We start from the raw sequence: 18948 nt of genomic DNA on the forward strand, positions 1-18948 counted from the left end.
ATTCGGGACGTGGGCAAGATTTTTTGCCAAAATCAATTGGGTTATAAAATAAAAGGCACTAAGTTTGCCCAGGAGCAGTAACCCATGGCAACCAACCAGCAAGTTGAATTTAATGATCACCTGTTTAAAATTAAACATCTTATTGGTTGCTATGGGTTACTGCTCCTGGGCAAATTTAGTGCCCTGTATTACACATGGGGGAATGTCTGGTAAACGTGTTAGGGGCGTATTTATTAACTCTGGAGACAAACGTCACCGGCGGTGTAGCCCATAGCCACCAATCAGATCTTTGCTTTTCTAACTCGTAGGTGACATTTCAAATCGAATTGCTGATTGGTTGCTATGGGCAACATCACCGGTGACGTTTGTCTCCAGTGTTAATAAACACGCCCCATTGCGTCTATTCATTATGAGAGTTCCGTGTTTGGATTAGAAATTGAGAAGAACTGGTTTGTATCAGGCTGGAAAAGCGTTCCGACTCCTGCAGCAACAACAACGTAACAACCACAACACTTTAATAAATGTAAACATCCGTCAATTACAAAAATTGAAACATTTACATCCTCCATTTAAAAAAATAGGAAAAACAAACAAAAGACAAGGATTTGGTCACTAGCGGAATTGTCTCCTAACGGCTCAGTTAGAAGTTGTGAGGGAAACGCACAGAGCAGGGCCGGCCGCTTACACTTACAGGGGGAGGTTAACTCTTAGTATGTCATAGAAAGGCCATAAGCGACTTTTCAATCGGTCTTCGTTATTTATTTTTCATCGTTTTTTTTTTTAATTTACCTTCTTTTTGCAGCTTTCAAATAGGGGTCACTGACCCCGGCAGCTAAAACATATTGCTCTGTGAGGCTCCAGTTTTATTGTTATTGTTACTTTTTATTACTTATTTTTCTATTCAGGTCCCTTTCCTATTTATATACCAGTCTCTCATTCAAACCACACCCTGGTTGCTAAGGTACTTTGGATCCTAGCAACCAAATAGCTGCTGAAACTCCAAGCAGGAAAACTGCTGTACAAATAATTAAAAAACCACAAATAATAAAAAATGAAGACCAATTGCAAATTGTCTCGGAATATTGCTCTCTACATCATACTAAAGGTTAACATAAGAGTTGAAGAACCCCTAAGGTTGGTCGGTGTCTGACCAAATTGCATGTTGCCCGGTGGCTAAAAACTACTCCTGCGCCAAAGCTGATGGGCCAAAATGGAAACCTGCATTGACCCAATTTAGTGCATGTATTGGATCATCCCCCGACCTGGAAATGGACCGGCCCACACACTCTGTGCACCCCGGCCCAGTGCTACAATGGATCAGTGCAATTGCACCATCTTCCCTGCCAATTGGATCGGTCAACTTAAATCTGCTAAATTAGCACTCTTTATCGAAACTAAAGGGGAAGTTTGCCTTTTAATTAACCTTTAGTATGTTTATACTTTTGGTGCACCCCAGACTTAAAGTTAATTGTAAGGCAAGCTTCTCTCCATAAAGATGTGCGGGGATATAGGTGCCAAACAGCTTAGGAAGCGAAAGGGCTTCAGTTAATTTAACATAGAGAAAGCTCAGGTCTTTTCCCTGCCAGAAATACAAATATCCAGGATGACACTGGATATAAGGAATAATTTAAACCCACTAATAGAAACACAATAACAATGGATTCAATTTTGCTAGAGCCATAGGGAGCTGGAAGCTACTCAGATCGCTGTTGGGTGTTGTAGTTGTAACGGCACTGGCTCCCATAATCCCCTGGCACCAGTACCCATAATCCCCTGGCCCTGTACCAGTGGTCAGTCTGCGCACGTTTTACAGCTCTTCATGGACCCGTTCAGTTTCCTCCTCTGTTTTCAGCTTCAGCTCATCTGCGGTGATCTTTCCGTCCTTGTTGCGATCCTGGTTTATGAACATGTCGGCGACGGATTTCTCTCTGTCCGACCCGGGCAAAAACCTTCCCTTTCCTTCCGAGACTTGGGCATGCAGGAAATTTGAAAACTGAAAAAAGAGCAAGAACAATGGTTGCGGAATGATTTTATTATACGTTTCATGATGTTTAATGTAATAATCTGGTTTGGAACAGTTCCCTAAGCCCCGCCCCCTGTTCCCTAAGCCCTGCCCCGTGTTCCCCTGCTGATCTGGCTGACTACTTTGTGACTCAAATAAACTGTAACAGTAGCACCTGTCCCTCAGCCTGCCTCCTCCCAATCCCACAATCCCCTGCTGCACACGTGATGTCAATAAGGAAAGGAACATCCCAGTGCAATGCATTGTGGGCTAAGTAGTTCCTGAAGGCTGTCTGTAAGCTGTGGGGAAGTTGTTACAATTTCTAACATCAGTGTTTTAGTCCCTCCTCCCCTGCCAGGATTTCAGCATATAAAAATGGTATTTATTCCTACTGTTTGAAGGAACAGATTACAGAGATAGGGATATTAGGGGGTTCTATGCTGTCTGGGCTCTTTAACGAATTTTGGTTCAGAAGCTGGAGTTCCTCTTGTGTTATGTTGCTTGTTTCATGCACTGGTCTGATTTTTTTTCCTTCTTAAAGACAAAATAAAGACTGCTTTGGGCCATCGAGTAGCTTACGATCATGTTTTTATGCTACAATACCTAGTTTTATTATTATGTTGAGGAGCAATGAGCTCTAGAGATGGAGTTTTACCTCCTCTTGGGGAACTTCTCCATCTTTGTCAAGGTCCATAATTTCAAAGAGGTTTTCAGGAGTGTCCTGCAACCAGATAAACAAATACCCCTCCGGTATCCCCTCCTCCATGTGGAGCAGCTCCAGTTCAAACCTCAGCACAGCACTAGGGGGTACTCCACGGGCTGTAGAGAAGAACCAACATTAGGACACAGGACTCAACACAAATTATTCACCCTGTTCACCTTAAACAGTGACCCCCAACCAATGGCTCAGGGGCAACATGTTGCTCACTAACCCCTTGGATGTTGCTCCCAGTGGCCTCAAAGTAGGTGCCATTTTTACATTTCTGGCTTGGAGACAAGCAGGGTCGGACTGGGCCGCCGGGACAATACCCGGTGGGCCCCAGCGGCCCAGACCCTATTGCTGCTTCCTCTGGCTTCCAATGTCCTCCCCTGATGCGTTTCACATACACGTTCAGGGGAGGATGTTGGAAATGGCCCCTTGCGCGGGAAGGGGGGGGGGGTTTGGGGGTGCTCGACGGGGGCCTTGCGGGGGACGTGGCCGGAGGAGGCACCTTGGGGGGTGCGGGGCCCCTGGAACGGCAGCCCCGGTGGGCCCTGCACCCCCAAGTCCGACCCTGGAACCAAGTTTTGGAAACCCGGAGACACAGTTTTACTCCAAGCAGAGCCTCCTGTAGGCCAGCAAAATAACCAATCACAGCTCTTACTTGGCCCCCAAAGAACAGTTTTCATGCTTGTGTGGCTCCCCAACACTTTTTACATCTGAGTGTGGCTCGTGGGTATAAAAGGTTGTAATCCCTGACTTTAAGAGAACCATGGAACCAGGGTTCAGCACGTGGGGATTGCCTGAGGAGATCCCTTTGTTTATGGTACCCAGAGGTAGTCATAGAAATAGTTCTGAAAAGAAATAGGTATTAAGCTCAAGCTACAGCAGGAACTCAGTGGGAGCTCTGCAAAAATAATGTGTGGCAAGGGAATTTGGGTAGGGAAGATTGGGGGTTTTAAGCGTACAGGTATGGGATTTGTTCTACTGAAACACATTATCCAGAAAGCTCCGAATTATGGAAAGCCTGTCTCCCATAGACTCCATTTTAACCAAATGATTCATAATTTCAAAACTGATTTCCTTTTTCTCTGTAGTAATGAAACAGTACCTGTACTTGATCCCAACTAAGATATAATTACCCCTTATTGGGGCAGAACAGCCCTATTGGGTTTATTTCATGGTTAAATGATTCCCTTTTCTCTGTAATAATAAAACAGTACCTGTACTTGATCCCAACTAAGATATAATTACCCCTTATTGGGGCAGAACAGCCCTATTGGGTTTATTTAATGGTTAAATGATTCCCTTTTCTCTGTAATAATAAAACAGTACCTGTACTTGATCCCAACTAAGATATAATTACCCCTTATTGGGGGCAGAACAGCCCTATTGGGTTTATTTCATGTTTAAATGATTCCCTTTTCTCTGTAATAATAAAACAGTACCTGTACTTGATCCCAACTAAGATATAATTACCCCTTATTGGGGGCAGAACAGCCCTATTGGGTTTATTTCATGTTTAAATGATTCCCTTTTCTCTGTAATAATAAAACAGTACCTGTACTTGATCCCAACTAAGATATAATTACCCCTTATTGGGGGCAGAACAGCCCTATTGGGTTTATTTCATGTTTAAATGATTCCCTTTTCTCTGTAATAATAAAACAGTACCTGTACTTGATCCCAACTAAGATATAATTACCCCTTATTGGGGCAGAACAGCCCTATTGGGTTTAATTCATGTTTTATTGATTTTTTAGTAGACTTAAGGTATGGAGATCCAAATTACGGAAATACCCCTTATCCAGAATACCCTTGGCCCCGAGCATTCTGGATAATGGGTCCTATACCTGTACGAAAGCTAATGTAAATAAGCTAAAGGCTGTTTAGTGGGAATGGGCTTAATCCGAGAGATGCTGGGAGAGATGTTTGTTGGAGTGCATGGCTAAAAAGTTGGTGGTGATTCCTGGTGTGTGAGTAGGTAAGGTACTGAGGTATTGGATAGTAAGACCAAGCCATAGTAGAAGGACGGGACTATCCAATGATATAGGTCAGTGATCCCCAACCAGTGGCTCAGGGGCAACATGTTGCTCCCCAACCCCTTGGGTGTTTCTTTCAGTGCCCCCAAACCGCTTCTACCTATTCCCTTGCAAATAAAATATTGCTTTTGCAGATCCTTAATTCCAATATCAGGAACATTCTCACCTCCGCGCTCTCCGTGGGCAAGATGGGGCGGCACGAGGGCAGTTCTCCTTTCCCCAATACACATTCCTAAAAGACCAGTGTCCAGGCCATCGATAACTTTGTTCATTCCCAGTGTGACCTGCTGCGGAGCCTCGTAGTCATGCCTACACAAAAAATATTTCTGTTATCAGTCAAAGGGGTTGAAAGAGTTACTAGATGTAGTGGAAGCTAGATAAACCTAGGTTTTAACATATAAGATGACTGCTTCAAAATATATATTGATCAACCAGAAATGAAGAAACAATGAAAAATAAAATATAAAGGAAAATGTATGAAAGCATGGAGGAATTCTGTAAGAAATATGTAAGTACAGGTATGGGACCGGTTATCCAGAATGCTTGGGACCTGGGGTTTTCCGGATAAGGAGTCTTTCTGTAATTTGAACTTCATACCTTAAGTCTGCTAAGAATCATTTAACCATGAAATAAACCCAATAGGGCTGTTCTGCCCCCAATAAGGGGTAATTATATCTTAGTTGGGATCAAGTACAGGTACTGTTTTATTATTACAGAGAAAAGGGAATCATTTAACCATGAAATAAACCCAATAGGACTGTTCTGCCCCCAATAAGGGGTAATTATATCTTAGTTGGGATCAAGTACAGGTACTGTTTTATTATTACAGAGAAAAGGGAATCATTTAACCATGAAATAAACCCAATAGGACTGTTCTGCCCCCAATAAGGGGTAATTATATCTTAGTTGGGATCAAGTACAGGTACTGTTTTATTATTACAGAGAAAAGGGAATCATTTAACCATGAAATGAACCCAATAGGGCAGTTCTGCCCCAATAAGGGGTAATTATATCTTAGTTGGGATCAAGTACAGGTACTGTTTTATTATTACAGAGAAAAGGGAATCATTTAACCATGAAATAAACCCAATAGGACTGTTCTGCCCCCAATAAGGGGTAATTATATCTTAGTTGGGATCAAGTACAGGTACTGTTTTATTATAACAGAGAAAAGGGAATCATTTAACCATGAAATAAACCCAATAGGACTGTTCTGCCCCCAATAAGGGGTAATTATATCTTAGTTGGGATCAAGTACAGGTACTGTTTTATTATTACAGAGAAAAGGGAATCATTTAACCATTAAATAAACCCAATAGGGCTGTTCTGCCCCAATAAGGGGTAATTATATCTTAGTTGGGATCAAGTACAGGTACTGTTTTATTATTACAGAGAAAAGGGAATAATTTTTAAAAATTAGAATTATTTGCTTATAATGGAGTCTATGGGAGATGGCCTTTCTGTAATTTGGAACTTTCTGGATAACTGGTTTCCAGATAATGGATCCCATATCTGTACAACCTAATTAGTGGTGGTAAAAGGAACAGAAAAGTTGTTCGGTGGCTGATCGTATAAACTCCAGTCTGTAGATGGGGATAGTGCTCGGGCCGATACTCACGAGGAAAAGAGCAGAGTCCCATCCAGCAGGGAGCAGTTGTAATGATATTTAATGAAATCCCCTTTTTTCGATGTGGTGTTACAGGTGTCCGGTCTGTACGTCACCTCAATATCCACAGAGTCCTTTGGGTTGTGGAAATCTATGATGTATACGTCGAAAACCAAGACAGCAGATCCTGGGATACTGTTCCCTGGTGGGGGAAACATTACATGAAATTCAACTTGTCATTTTAAAGCAGAAGGAAAAGGTAAAATCACTGGGGGGGGGGGGGTGCTAAAATGCTAGTATTTGGGGGGGGGGCATGGTTTGCAGAGTAAGTACTGGGGACTCCGGTCCATCTAAGAAATAGAAGTGCTTCACAGCCTCGCGGCACCACCAGTGTACAAGAGCCAACTACAAGCTTATATGTAGATTGTAAGCTCTTTTGGGCAGGGCTCTCTTCACCTCCTGTATCGGTTACTGATTGCTTTATATGTTACTCCTTGTAGAGTGTAAGCTCTTTTGGGCAGGGCTTCTTCCCCTCCTGTATCGGTTATTGGTTGCTTTATATGTTACTCTGTATGTCCAATGTATGTAACCCACTTATTGTACAGCGCTGCGGGATATGTTGGCGCTTTATAAATAAATGTTAATAATATATAAAGTATCTCCTACCTGCGCCATTCTCCCCATAACCAAGATGTGGGGGGATGACGATTCGCCTCCATTCTCCTATACAGACTCCCTGTAGCCCGGCGTCCATTCCTGGAATGACGTAGCCCATACCGATGTATGTGTTGTACGTGGAGTTTCTGGAGTAGCTGTAGAGAAAAGGGTACAGGATATTAGCTTTAATGAGTACATTAGAACTTTAAATTGCCACCCAAACACAAATTAAACTTTCTGGAAAAGTAAACATCATTTCAAGCAACTTTGCAATATACATCAAATAAACAATATGCAGCCTTTTCATGATGTTTAATGTAATAATCTGGTTTGGAACAGTTCCCTAAGCCCTGCCCCCTGTTCCCTAAGCCCCGCCCCCGTTCCCCTGCTGATCTGGCTGACTACTTTGTGACTCAAATAAACTGTAACAGTAGCGCCTGTCCCTCAGCCTGCCTCCTCCCAATCCCACAATTCCCTGCTGCACATGTGATGTCAATAAGGAAATGAACATCCCAGTGCAATGCATTGTGGGTTATGTAGTTCCTGCATGCTGCCTGTAAGCTGTGGGGAAGTTGTTACAATGTGTAACATCAGTGTTTAGTCCCTCCTCCCCTGCCAGGATTACAAATGATGCAGAAAGAGAAGAACAGTTTTGCAGCTGGATTTCAGCATATAAAAATGGTATTTATTCCTACTGTTTGAAGGAACAGATTACAGGGATAGGGATATTAGGGGTTTCTGTGTTGGGTGGGGCTTTTTAAACAGATTTTTCAAATTTGTCAAAGAAATAACAAACTTCTATGCCTTCCCCACTATTAAAGGTTATTGATGACTATATTTGTAACAGGCATTCCCACAAACAGTGAATGTAGATGAAATGTAGACTGGGGTGGACATCGGGTGAGGGACCCTGCGGGGGGGGGTTAGGGGACATGGCGGGAGCCCCAGTGGGCCCTGCACTCCACAGTGTGACCCTGACTGGCTATGATTGCATATGAAATGCATAAAGCTATTTCTATCCCAATATGATCCTGTAATAAAGTATATATTATATTTACAAAGCCTGTTCCTGGGTTTCTCTACAGCAAAGTGAAGAGGGGTCATTGTTTACAGAAAATATTAATATGGAGGTCTGTAGAGACTTGCAACAGAGTGGAGCATTCCTGGAGTAGTCACCTTGAGTCAAACAGTGCTCCATCCATGAGGGTCCCGTTGTAGTGGTAACGAACGTAATCTCCGGTCACGGCTTTGCGCTTGCACGGCTGGGGGACCACCTGGTTCTGCACAGTGATGCCGTCCTTTGGGTTGTGGAAATCGATCAGAAGAACATGAAAGACCAGAGAAGCCTGTTGGGGGATGACGGTTCCTGGAACATAGAGGATAAAGCAATTGCAAATCTGTGGATAAGATATGTACAGGCTGAAATGACTATAACTAAACACCATTATTAACTCAGTAAGAGCCCCACACAGCACAGAAACCCCTAATATCCCTATCCTTGTAATCTGTTCCTTCAAACAGTAGGAATAAATACCATTTTTATATGCTGAAATCCAGCTGCAAAACTGTTCTTCTCTTTCTGCATCATTTGTAATCCTGGCAGGGGAGGAGGGACTAAAACACTGATGTTACACATTGTAACAACTTCCCCACAGCTTACAGACAGCATGCAGGAACTACATAACCCACAATGCATTGCACTGGGATGTTCATTTCCTTATTGACATCACGTGTGCAGCAGGGGATTGTGGGATTGGGAGGAGACAGGCTGAGGGACAGGCGCTACTGTTGCAGTTTATTTGAGTCACAAAGTAGTCAGCCAGATCAGCAGGGGAACAGGGGGCGGGGCTTAGGGAACTGTTCCAAACCAGATTAAACATCATGAAATAAATCTTTTATAAATGTATCCAGAGCAGATATGAAAATAATCTCTAGTTACCATATCCTTTTTCTCCATAGGCCAGGAATGGTGGGATGATTATCCTTCTCTTTTCCCCTGCGCACATTCCCAGCAGGCCGATATCCATGCCTTTTATGAGCCAACCTGACCCCACATATGTATCATACGTGCTGGAACGACTATAGCTACAGAAAGTACAAGAAAAGGACACGTGACTTACAGACTCAAGGGAAATGTTAAAGGGGTTGTTCACTTTGAAATTGACTTTTAGTATGATGTAGAAAGTGACAATTTGCAATTGGTCTTTTTGTAGTCTTCTCAGTTATTTAGCTTTGAGTTTAGCAGCTTTCCAGTTTGGAATTTCAGCAGCTCTTTGGTTGCTAGGGTCTTGTTTACCTTAGCAACCAGGCAGTGGTGTGAATGAGAAACTGGAATATGAATAGAAGAGGGGCTAAATAAAAAGATAAGGAATAAAAAGTAATAATAAAAATAAAATTGTAGCCTCATAGAGCAATAGTTTTTCGGCTGCCAGGGTCAGTGACCCCCATTTGAAAGCTGGAAAGATGTAGGTAAAGAAGGCAAATAATTCAAAAACTATAAAAAATAAAGAGGACAAATTGCAAAGTTGCTAGGAATACAGCTATGGGACCTATTATCCAGAATGCTTGGGAATTTGGGCTTTCAGGATAAGGGATCTTTCTGTTTTTTTGGATCTCTGTGACATAAGTCTACTAAAAAAAAATCATTTAACCATGAAATAAACCCAATAGGATTGTTCTGCCCCCAATAAGGGGTAATTATATCTTAGTTGGGATCAAGTACAGATACTGTTTTATTATTACAGAGAAAAGGGAATCATTTAACCATTAAATAAACCCAATAGGGCTGTTCTGCCCCAATAAGGGGTAATTATATCTTAGTTGGGATCAAGTACAGGTACTGTTTTATTATTACAGAGAAAAGGGAATCATTTAACCATGAAATAAACCCAATAGGGCTGTTCTGCCCCAATAAGGGGTAATTATATCTTAGTTGGGATCAAGTACAGGTACTGTTTTATTATTACAGAGAAAAGGGAATCATTTAACCATTAAATAAACCCAATAGGGCTGTTCTGCCCCCAATAAGGGGTAATTATATCTTAGTTGGGATCAAGTACAGGTACTGTTTTATTATTACAGAAAAAAGGGAATCATTTTTAAAAATTAGAATTATTTGCTTATAATGGAGTATATGGGGCATGGCCTTTCCGTAATTCAGAGCTTTCTACCGGGTTTCTGGATAACAGATCCCATACCTGTAGTACATTCTATAACATACTATAAGTTATCCCCTTTAAACCATACGAATATCGCTAAACAGCAGAATCGCTGTAGGAGGAGCCAGAGTTGCTGCTGGTGTTTCTCTACCTGGAGTCAAAGTAAGTCCCATCGAGGAGTGTCCCATTGTAGTGGTATCTCACAAAGTCCGAGTCTTGCACGGTCCGGTTGCACTGGGTGGGTTTGTGTATGGTTGTTATCTGTACTTCATCATTCTTGTTCCAGATGTCCTGGAGGAGAATGTCAAAGTAGAGCGTGGAGTCGGCGGGGATCATGCCGGCTGGATAATGGAGAGATAAGGAGGAGATTATCACCACGTGGCGCTGCTATTAAAGAGTAGAATAAAGACACTAAAAGGCAGTGATGTACTTACGCACGCCTATACTGCCGTATCCCAGGTGGGGGGGCACAATCAGTTTTCTCCGCTCGTTGACGCACATTCCCAGAATGCCCCTGTCCAGTCCGGTGATGAGGCGCCCCACTCCGACAAATCCCGCCACTGCCACCCCTCTGTCATAGCTGTAAGGGGCACAGAGTGACTGTTATTGTCCATACCCACATGTAATACTGCCCATAAGCGATACTGTAAGTAACACACAGATACAAACACATATTACACAAAAGCAAACTTGAGATGTAATCAGACTGGGCCAGTGGGCCACCGTAAAAAAAACCTGGTGGATCCTGGCATCTCCCCTCCCCATTGCAGCTACAAGTAGGAATTGTGGCACGGGGGGGGGGAGGGGGGAGAGTTGAAGTCGCAAAAGGGGTGGGGGGCCCCTAGGCAGCAGTTCCAGTGGGCCCTGGTCACCCCCCAATCTGAATGGTACCCAGGCCAGACTGGCAATCTGTGGGTTCAGGCAAATGCCACAGGGGCTGCTGTAAGGTGCCATGGATAGGGTTGCCACCCAACCAGTATTTTACTAGCCTAGCCGGTAAAACACCTGCCAAGGCCGGGGCCGGTATTACAAATTTACTGTAGCTGCCGGTAAATATGTAATATCCTGAGGTTCAGTCTCTGGTCCGCCCCCTTAACCCTCAATCCGCCAAGAACCCACCCCCTTAACCCTCAATCCACCTAGAACCCGCCCCCTTAACCCTCAATCCGCCTAGAACCCACCCCCTTAACCCTCAATCCGCCTAGAACCCACCCCCTTAACCCTCAATCCGCCTAGAACCCGCCCCCAAACGTACCCTTCCGCTTCCATCTTCTCCGATCCTCCCCTCAATGTCCGTGATGTCATGTCCCCGCCCCTTTTGTCACCGTCCCCCCCTCCTACATCACAGCCCACCCCTTTGGTTTCTGCCTTTTCCCCCTGCTGGACGGTAAATTTATATTAATAAGGTGACAACCCTATTTTATTTATACTATTTATTGGGCTGGGGGGGGGGTCTGATTGGGTCTCTGGGTACTGGGAATGCCAGGGGGGCTGTAAGGTGCCACAGACAGTCACTATTTATTGGGCTGGGGGGGGCTGTTTGTGCCTCTGGGTACTGGGAATGCCGGGGGGCTGTAAGGTGCCACAGACAGTCACTATTTATTGGGCTGGGGGGGGGCTGTTTGTGCCTCTGGGTACTGGGAATGCCAGAGGGGCTGTAAGGTGCCACAGACAGTCACTATTTATTGGGCTGGGGGGGGGGGTTGTTTGTGCCTCTGGGTACTGGGAATGCCATGGGGGCTGTAAGGTGCCACAGACACTCACTATTTATTGGGCTGGGGGGGGGGGTTGTTTGTGCCTCTGGGTACTGGGAATGCCATGGGGGCTGTAAGGTGCCACAGACACTCACTATTTATTGGGCTGGGGGGGGCTGTTTGTGCCTCTGGGTACTGGGAATGCCAGGGGGGCTGTAAGGTGCCACAGACAGTCACTATTTATTGGGCTGGGGGGGGGGTCTGATTGGGCCTCTGGGTACTGGGAATGCCAGGGGGGCTGTAAGGTGCCACAGACACTCACTATTTATTGGGCTGGGGGGGTCTGATTGGGCCTCTGGGTACTGGGAATGCCAGGGGGGCTGTAAGGTGCCACAGACACTCACTATTTATTGGGCTGGGGGGGCTGTTTGTGCCTCTGGGTACTGGGAATGCCAGGGGGCTGTAAGGTGCCACAGACAGTCACTATTTATTTATTGGGCTGGGGGGGGGGGGGGGTCTGATTGGGCCTCTGGGTACTGGAAATGCCAGGGCCTATTTTGAATAACAGTCCAAGCCTGCAGATACCTTAACAGTATAGTCACTAAGTCAATACTAAAGGGTAACTGCACCCAAATGAATTGTAAATGGTGTTGCTACTGAAAGCAGTAATTATTTATCCCTTTCTGGTCTCTGGTTCTGAATAATATGTGCTACATTGTTTCTGGAGTCCAAACCAGAGGTGCAAAAATATATAATACAGCCAGATGGTGCAGCAGCATATTTACAAATGACTTTAAAGGACATGTCAACCCCAAAAATATGTTTTTGCCTAATATGAATTTATTACATTTTTTCAGTGCTTTAAAAGTTATTAGTAAATGTACTTGCTACTGAAAGCTGAACTCCTGGTTGTTACTTTTTGAACAATGTTGCAAAGTCAGTCTCCTCCAGCGAGTCAGGTCTGTCAGGCTGCTGCTTTGCGTTACATTGTTTCAACCAGAGCCCCCAGGGCAGGGAATAGAAAACGCTGCTAATTATATATACAAATAACTCAAAAACCATTGCAAATTTGTAATGAATGTATATTGCAAAGTTGCTTATTAGGAAATAAATTATATTCTGGGCTGACTTGTCCTTTAATAACATTGGAAATGTTGGAATGTTAAAGCCCCTGAAGGCCTTTTCCAGTCTGTGGATGGGGCTCTAGGAAGCTTCCTCGCTAGCACATTTGGCTGGACAAAGGCCCATCTCACTATGAGGTGTAGGGTGGGCAGGACGGTGGCTGAAGGGCAGTACTTGCCCCGGCTGTACACGTTGGGGGCAGATTACATATACAGAATAGCAGGGAGATCCTGGGATGTAGGTGCAGGTACCCACACGCTCTCTCACCACTCCCAGCTCTGGTATTCCCGCACATTCACCCTTATAGAGGCCATACTGAGAATTCCTGAGCCCCCCTGGCCGCTGCTGACCTAACTGACCTCTTCTAATTGGGTGGGGATTTCATTTATATTCAAAAGGTTCAGATGTTACCAATCAAACTTTCCCTTTATGCAGAGCCTAACCTACGAGTGCACTCATGTCTAATAGATCCTGGACAGTTGTTGTTAAAGGGGAACTAAAACAATAAAAAGTATTGAGGTTTATACTCCTCTAATCCAGTCGCCAGCTGTTGCTAGGGACGGATGCTTATAGCGGCTACATAGTGTAATAATAAAGCATAGGGCATCTTCACACTGTGCTGTGGCTTGACTCAGCCACGTCTACAAACACGGGCCCCTGACTCCCCCCCAACAACACGCCCCTTTATATGGCACTTCAGACCCTCCAGTATAGGCCGAACAAAGCCATCTGGCAAAGTGCTGCAATGGGCTTACATGCATGTATCCCTAACACTATGTAACTTTATTCCACACTTCCCTATATCCAACTATAGCCCCCCAACTTCTCTCCATAGCACTAACCCCTTCAGCCCCCCTAATTTATAGCTTTATCATTATATAAAAGAGCAATATATAATTATAACTCAGGAACATGTATTCAGTAATAATACTATGAATCCATTAAAACAGTAAAATCAAACTTCAGCTATTATTAAACTACAACTCCCAGCATCCTCTCACAGTCACTATGGTCTAGGAACAGCACTTACTGCAGATATCACTATTCTATATCTGCAAAAATGTAAAACTATTTTATTTGCACAATGAAAGAAAAGATTATTTCAATTCACCATTTATGTTCAATGGTTCTGAAAGTTAATTGCAACTGAGATTTGCGTCTGGCTCTTGAACAATGTAGCAGAAGTCACGTCTCCACCAGGTCTGGCTTCTGCTGAATTGTTCCACAGTCAGTAGCAATTCCATTTACAGGTTAAAATCAGTGACATTTTTGAATGAAGGTACAGGTATGGGATCCGTTATCCAGAAAGCTCCCAATCACGAGAAGGCCATCTCCAGTAGGCTCCATTTTAATCCAATAATTGTATTTTTTAATTGATTTTCCTTTTCTCTGTAATAATAAAACAGTACCTGTACTTGATCCCAACTAAGATATAATTACCCCTTATTGGGGCAGAACAGCCCTATTGGGTTTATTTAATGGTTAAATGATTCCCTTTTCTCTGTAATAATAAAACAGTACCTGTACTTGATCCCAACTAAGATATAATTACCCCTTATTGGGGGCAGAACAGCCCTATTGGGTTTATTTCATGGTTAAATGATTCCCTTTTCTCTGTAATAATAAAACAGTACCTGTACTTGATCCCAACTAAGATATAATTACCCCTTATTGGGGCAGAACAGCCCTATTGGGTTTATTTCATGGTTAAATGATTCCCTTTTCTCTGTAATAATAAAACAGTACCTGTACTTGATCCCAACTAAGATATAATTACCCCTTATTGGGGGCAGAACAATCCTATTGGGTTTATTTCATGGTTAAATGATTCCCTTTTCTCTGTAATAATAAAACAGTACCTGTACTTGATCCCAACTAAGATATAATTACCCCTTATTGGGGGCAGAACAGCCCTATTGGGTTTATTTCATGGTTAAATGATTCCCTTTTCTCTGTAATAATAAAACAGTACCTGTACTTGATCCCAACTAAGATATAATTAATCCTTATTGGAGGCAAAACAATCCTATTGGGTTTAATTAATGTTTAAATATTATGGAGTATGGAGTAGGAGATCTAAATTGCAGAAAGGTCTCTTATCTGGAAAACCCCACATCCCAAACTTTTGGATAACAGGTCCCATACCTGTATATTGGAAATCAGTATATAATTCTGCAAAAAGAAACCCTGTTTTTGGGTGGAGGGCCCCATTACGAACATGCAACGGGACATTGGAACCAAGGAAAGGCTGACATACCTGGCGTCGAACTTCTGTCCATCTTTAAAGGTCCCGTTGTAATGGTATCGTACAAAATCTCCCATTTGGACCTCTCGGGGACAGACTTTGGGGATGTCGTATCGGTCTATTACTACATCTTCCAAAGGTCCCGAATCACAGGCGACGTAGAGGATGAGGAACTGTAACCAGAGGATGAGGCTGCTGAACATCATGTTTGGGAATGGTGTAGTGAGAGGCTTCAGCGGCACGGCTCCCAGCTCCTCTGTTCCTTCATTGGGTGCCAAGCCTCTGCTTATAAAGGAATTTTTGTTAACGTGGATAGCAGGGCTGCAGGAAGACTCCTTAGCTGTCTGGGGATATTTGAGAAGGGGGAGGAGACCCTGAGAGTTCCTCACTAAGGTGGGAATATGGCCTGGGTAGGAATTCTAAGGGGCTTTTATTTCTATCCGACCGCCGTTCCATCCATTTAAGATGCAAAAGTTGAATTATTGCAAATAATCTTTACTAAAAATAAAGGATTATTCTTAGGAAACTAAACAGGAAAAAGTGGGTGGGGGGTGATGGTAAAAAAAAAAAAAAAAATCCATCTGGAAATGCAGACTGCAGGGTCCTAGTGCTTCCTGTATTCCCTATGCAATTGTGCATTTGTGCTCTATTATGCACAATAACGATCACTTTGCAGGGTTCTTTACAAATATCTGCAGTTTTGTCGACATAAACACAGCAAGAACCTCGGGTCCATGTAATTGCTTTTAAAAAGCAGTATCTGTCTGGCCATGCACTGGTGGTTCAGACTCCGGAAATAATGTAACAGAAGCTCTTTAACAGACCTGGAGGAGAAATGGCTTCTGCTATATTGTTTCAAGAGTCAGACCCAGAGAAGAGAAAGGGATAAATACTGTTTTTAAATGAGGAATGACAAAAGGAATAATACTTCATCATACAATTGCTGTATAAAGGTGCCAGAATTATATCCATTCACACGGATTAATAAAATACAAATAAATGAAATAAAATGCAAATGTTCCAGATCTACAAGAACCACATACCAACTACAGGCCAGACAATTTATATGTCTATCTATCGGACCGGGGCAGCAGTGTCCCGCCGGCCCAGTCCGACCATGAATGTGAGATAAGAGCTTAACACAGAAAAACATTGTATTTATTCCTAGGGGATTTTTTTTTTATCAGTGGGTGAAAATTAGTGAGTTCACCATTTATTATGACTCTTGAATATGACTCTAAAAACCCCATAGAAATGAATAGAAAGTGGGTGAATTTTTCTGTGGTGAGCTCTAATCTCACATTTTTATAAATCTGCCCATTGGTATCTGAATTGTGGCTTTTTTACCCCAACCCCAACAAATCTAGAGGATCGCTTTCTCTTTCAAGCCCACTGTATCCGAGTCGCACTTACACAATGTTTGGAGAGTAAACGGTGAGAACAAAAGGCGCAGGCAGCTGGTGTAAATGTCATTTGTCTCCTGCAAGGTGAGAAACTTCACAACATCACCCCTTTACTCCATGGCAAGATGGACCGGCCCATGTCTAAGTGAGGGGGATACACTTCATTGCATAAAGAAAGGGGGGTGTCCATCATCCTTCCAAATTACATTTGGAATCTCCCCAAAGCAGTGAGAGCCAATGAGACTCTCTGGTGTTGGCTTTCATTAGGCACAGGGCAGTTGTAGTGGCCCTTGTGGAAGGCAGTTTGAAGGTGGGGATGGATTCCTTTTAGCAACCAAGAAAATCAAAGGATATTTAAGGAAAACTATACTTACAACACTACTTCCTGTTACAGTTAGAGCTGCATTACTTCCTGTCAGCTGATCTCTGAGGGAGCACACAGCCCAGCACAAAATGGCGGCTCAAGGGAAAGGATGTAAAAGGGCAAAATTTACTGATATATATATTCCAGTTTGGGGAGATTGTTTAATAGGTCATTTAATATGATATAGTTTTCCTTTAAAGCTCAGCAAGTCAACGTGTGGCCCAGGAGTGATCTTGTGATGTACCCGGTGGGAGTTTTCCCATAATATTCAAATTGCATCTAGTGGCACATTATATGCCGTAGTTATAAGTGACCTTTTCCCAAAAGTGCCAGTATTTCCACCTAAAACCACAAACCTTATTGTATTAAAGGGGATCTGGATGAACCCTGTTGACTTCCATAGCAAAAACAAAAAAAAATGTATTTGAAGTGGGGTAGATAGGGAAAAAAATGAGCAGTTGCCTTCCCTCTTAACAGAGGGTTGGTCATGCCCCTAACCCCCTCTCCCCCTAGTGTGTGTGATAGAATAGGTTGAAGTTAAAGGAGAAGGAAAGGTAAAAACTCAGTGAGCTTTATCAGAAAGGTCTGTGTAAATACAGCCATACACTTACAGTCCTCTATCAAAAGAAACACAGGACATGTTCTTTGGTATCAGACTTCCTCTCTTCTAGGGCTCCTTCAGGTTTGGGGCTTGAGTCTGCTCAGTTCTCTCCTCTCTCCCCCTTCCCATAAGAATGCATAAGTCCCCCCTCCCTTAGGAATGTGAGATCTGAGCTTCCAATGGCTATAACTGCAGCAGGAAGCGACCAAGACCAAGCTAAAATGGCAGCTGCTATCGGAGGGAGCTTCTAGGGCTCTTTACTCAGGTATGGTAAAGCTTTCTGCTGAATAAATATAGCATTCTTGGTGGCACTAATGTGGCGAATTATTTAAGCAAACACTTGTGGGCCCCTATGGAACCCGCCAACCCTGTCTTGGCGATGTACTGAATAGGAGGGGCCCATTCAATGTACCTACCCCATGCTAGTGATTAGAGACAGTGATAAAAGCAAACACAGTACAAATGCTGGGTGGGGGTTATACATGCCCCCTGGTCGATATGAAATGGAGGTATGTAAAATAAAAAAAGTACCAATAGCCAAACCAATGTCATCCATTGGGAAATAATGAATTACAATGACAGTTCTATATAGACATAGAAGGGAGGGATGTGCCCTGTCTCACACATATGGAACATTCTGCAGGGGACAGATTACGTTTACACCAGCTGCCTGTGCCTTTTGTTCTCACCATTTACTCTCCAAACATTGTGTAAGTGCGACTCGGATGCTCTTGTAACCGTGGGCTTGAAGGAGCAAGCGATCCTCCAGCTTTGTTGGGTTTGGGTCAAGAAAGCCACAATTCTAACACCATGGGGCAAATTTATAAAAATGTGAGATTAGAGCTCACCACAGGAAAATTCACCCACATTCTATTCATTCCTATGGGACTTTTAGAGTCATATTTGTCAAATGGTGAACTCTAATTTTCACCTATTGATGAATATGTTTCTGAAAATCCAATAGGAATGAATCAATGTGGATGAGATTTTTTGTGGTGAGCTCTAATCTCACATTCTGGGTCGGACTGGGCCGGCGGGACACAGGGAGAAAACCTGGTGGGCACCGGCCTTTCTGAGCCCCTGCCCTGACCCATCCCACTCCCCCCCCGGGGGGGGCTGGAGTTACATCCGGAGGGGACCCTGGGGATTGTGGGGCAAGTCCTTCAAGTTCCCCCCCCCCGTGGGCCACTGCTGCCCCAGTCCGAAGCTGCTCACATTTTACTAGTATAGCAAATGTCTCTCATAGATAGACGATAGATAGACATTGTCTGGCCTGTAGCTGGTATATTGTTATTGTAGATCAGATATTTTATGTTATTTTGTGTTAACGTATATAATACAAGTATTGTTCCTT

The 18948-nt window shown here is 43.5% G+C and overlaps 1 protein-coding gene across 1 annotated transcript; it reads right to left on the reverse strand.

Moving 5' to 3' along the window:
• Positions 1 to 784: 784 nt before the first annotated feature.
• fkbp10 (FKBP prolyl isomerase 10) lies at positions 785 to 15465 on the reverse strand. The gene is given in 10 exon segments (NM_001016783.2): positions 785 to 1993; positions 2658 to 2821; positions 4911 to 5053; positions 6363 to 6552; positions 7017 to 7162; positions 8184 to 8373; positions 8947 to 9092; positions 10317 to 10506; positions 10600 to 10745; positions 15239 to 15465. Coding segments are annotated over 10 exon segments (1695 nt in total). The 5' UTR covers positions 15433 to 15465; the 3' UTR covers positions 785 to 1807.
• Positions 15466 to 18948: the final 3483 nt, after the last annotated feature.

The sequence above is a fragment of the Xenopus tropicalis genome, chromosome 10, assembly GCF_000004195.4.
Source record: "Xenopus tropicalis strain Nigerian chromosome 10, UCB_Xtro_10.0, whole genome shotgun sequence".
NCBI classification, from domain to species: Eukaryota; Metazoa; Chordata; class Amphibia; order Anura; family Pipidae; genus Xenopus; species Xenopus tropicalis.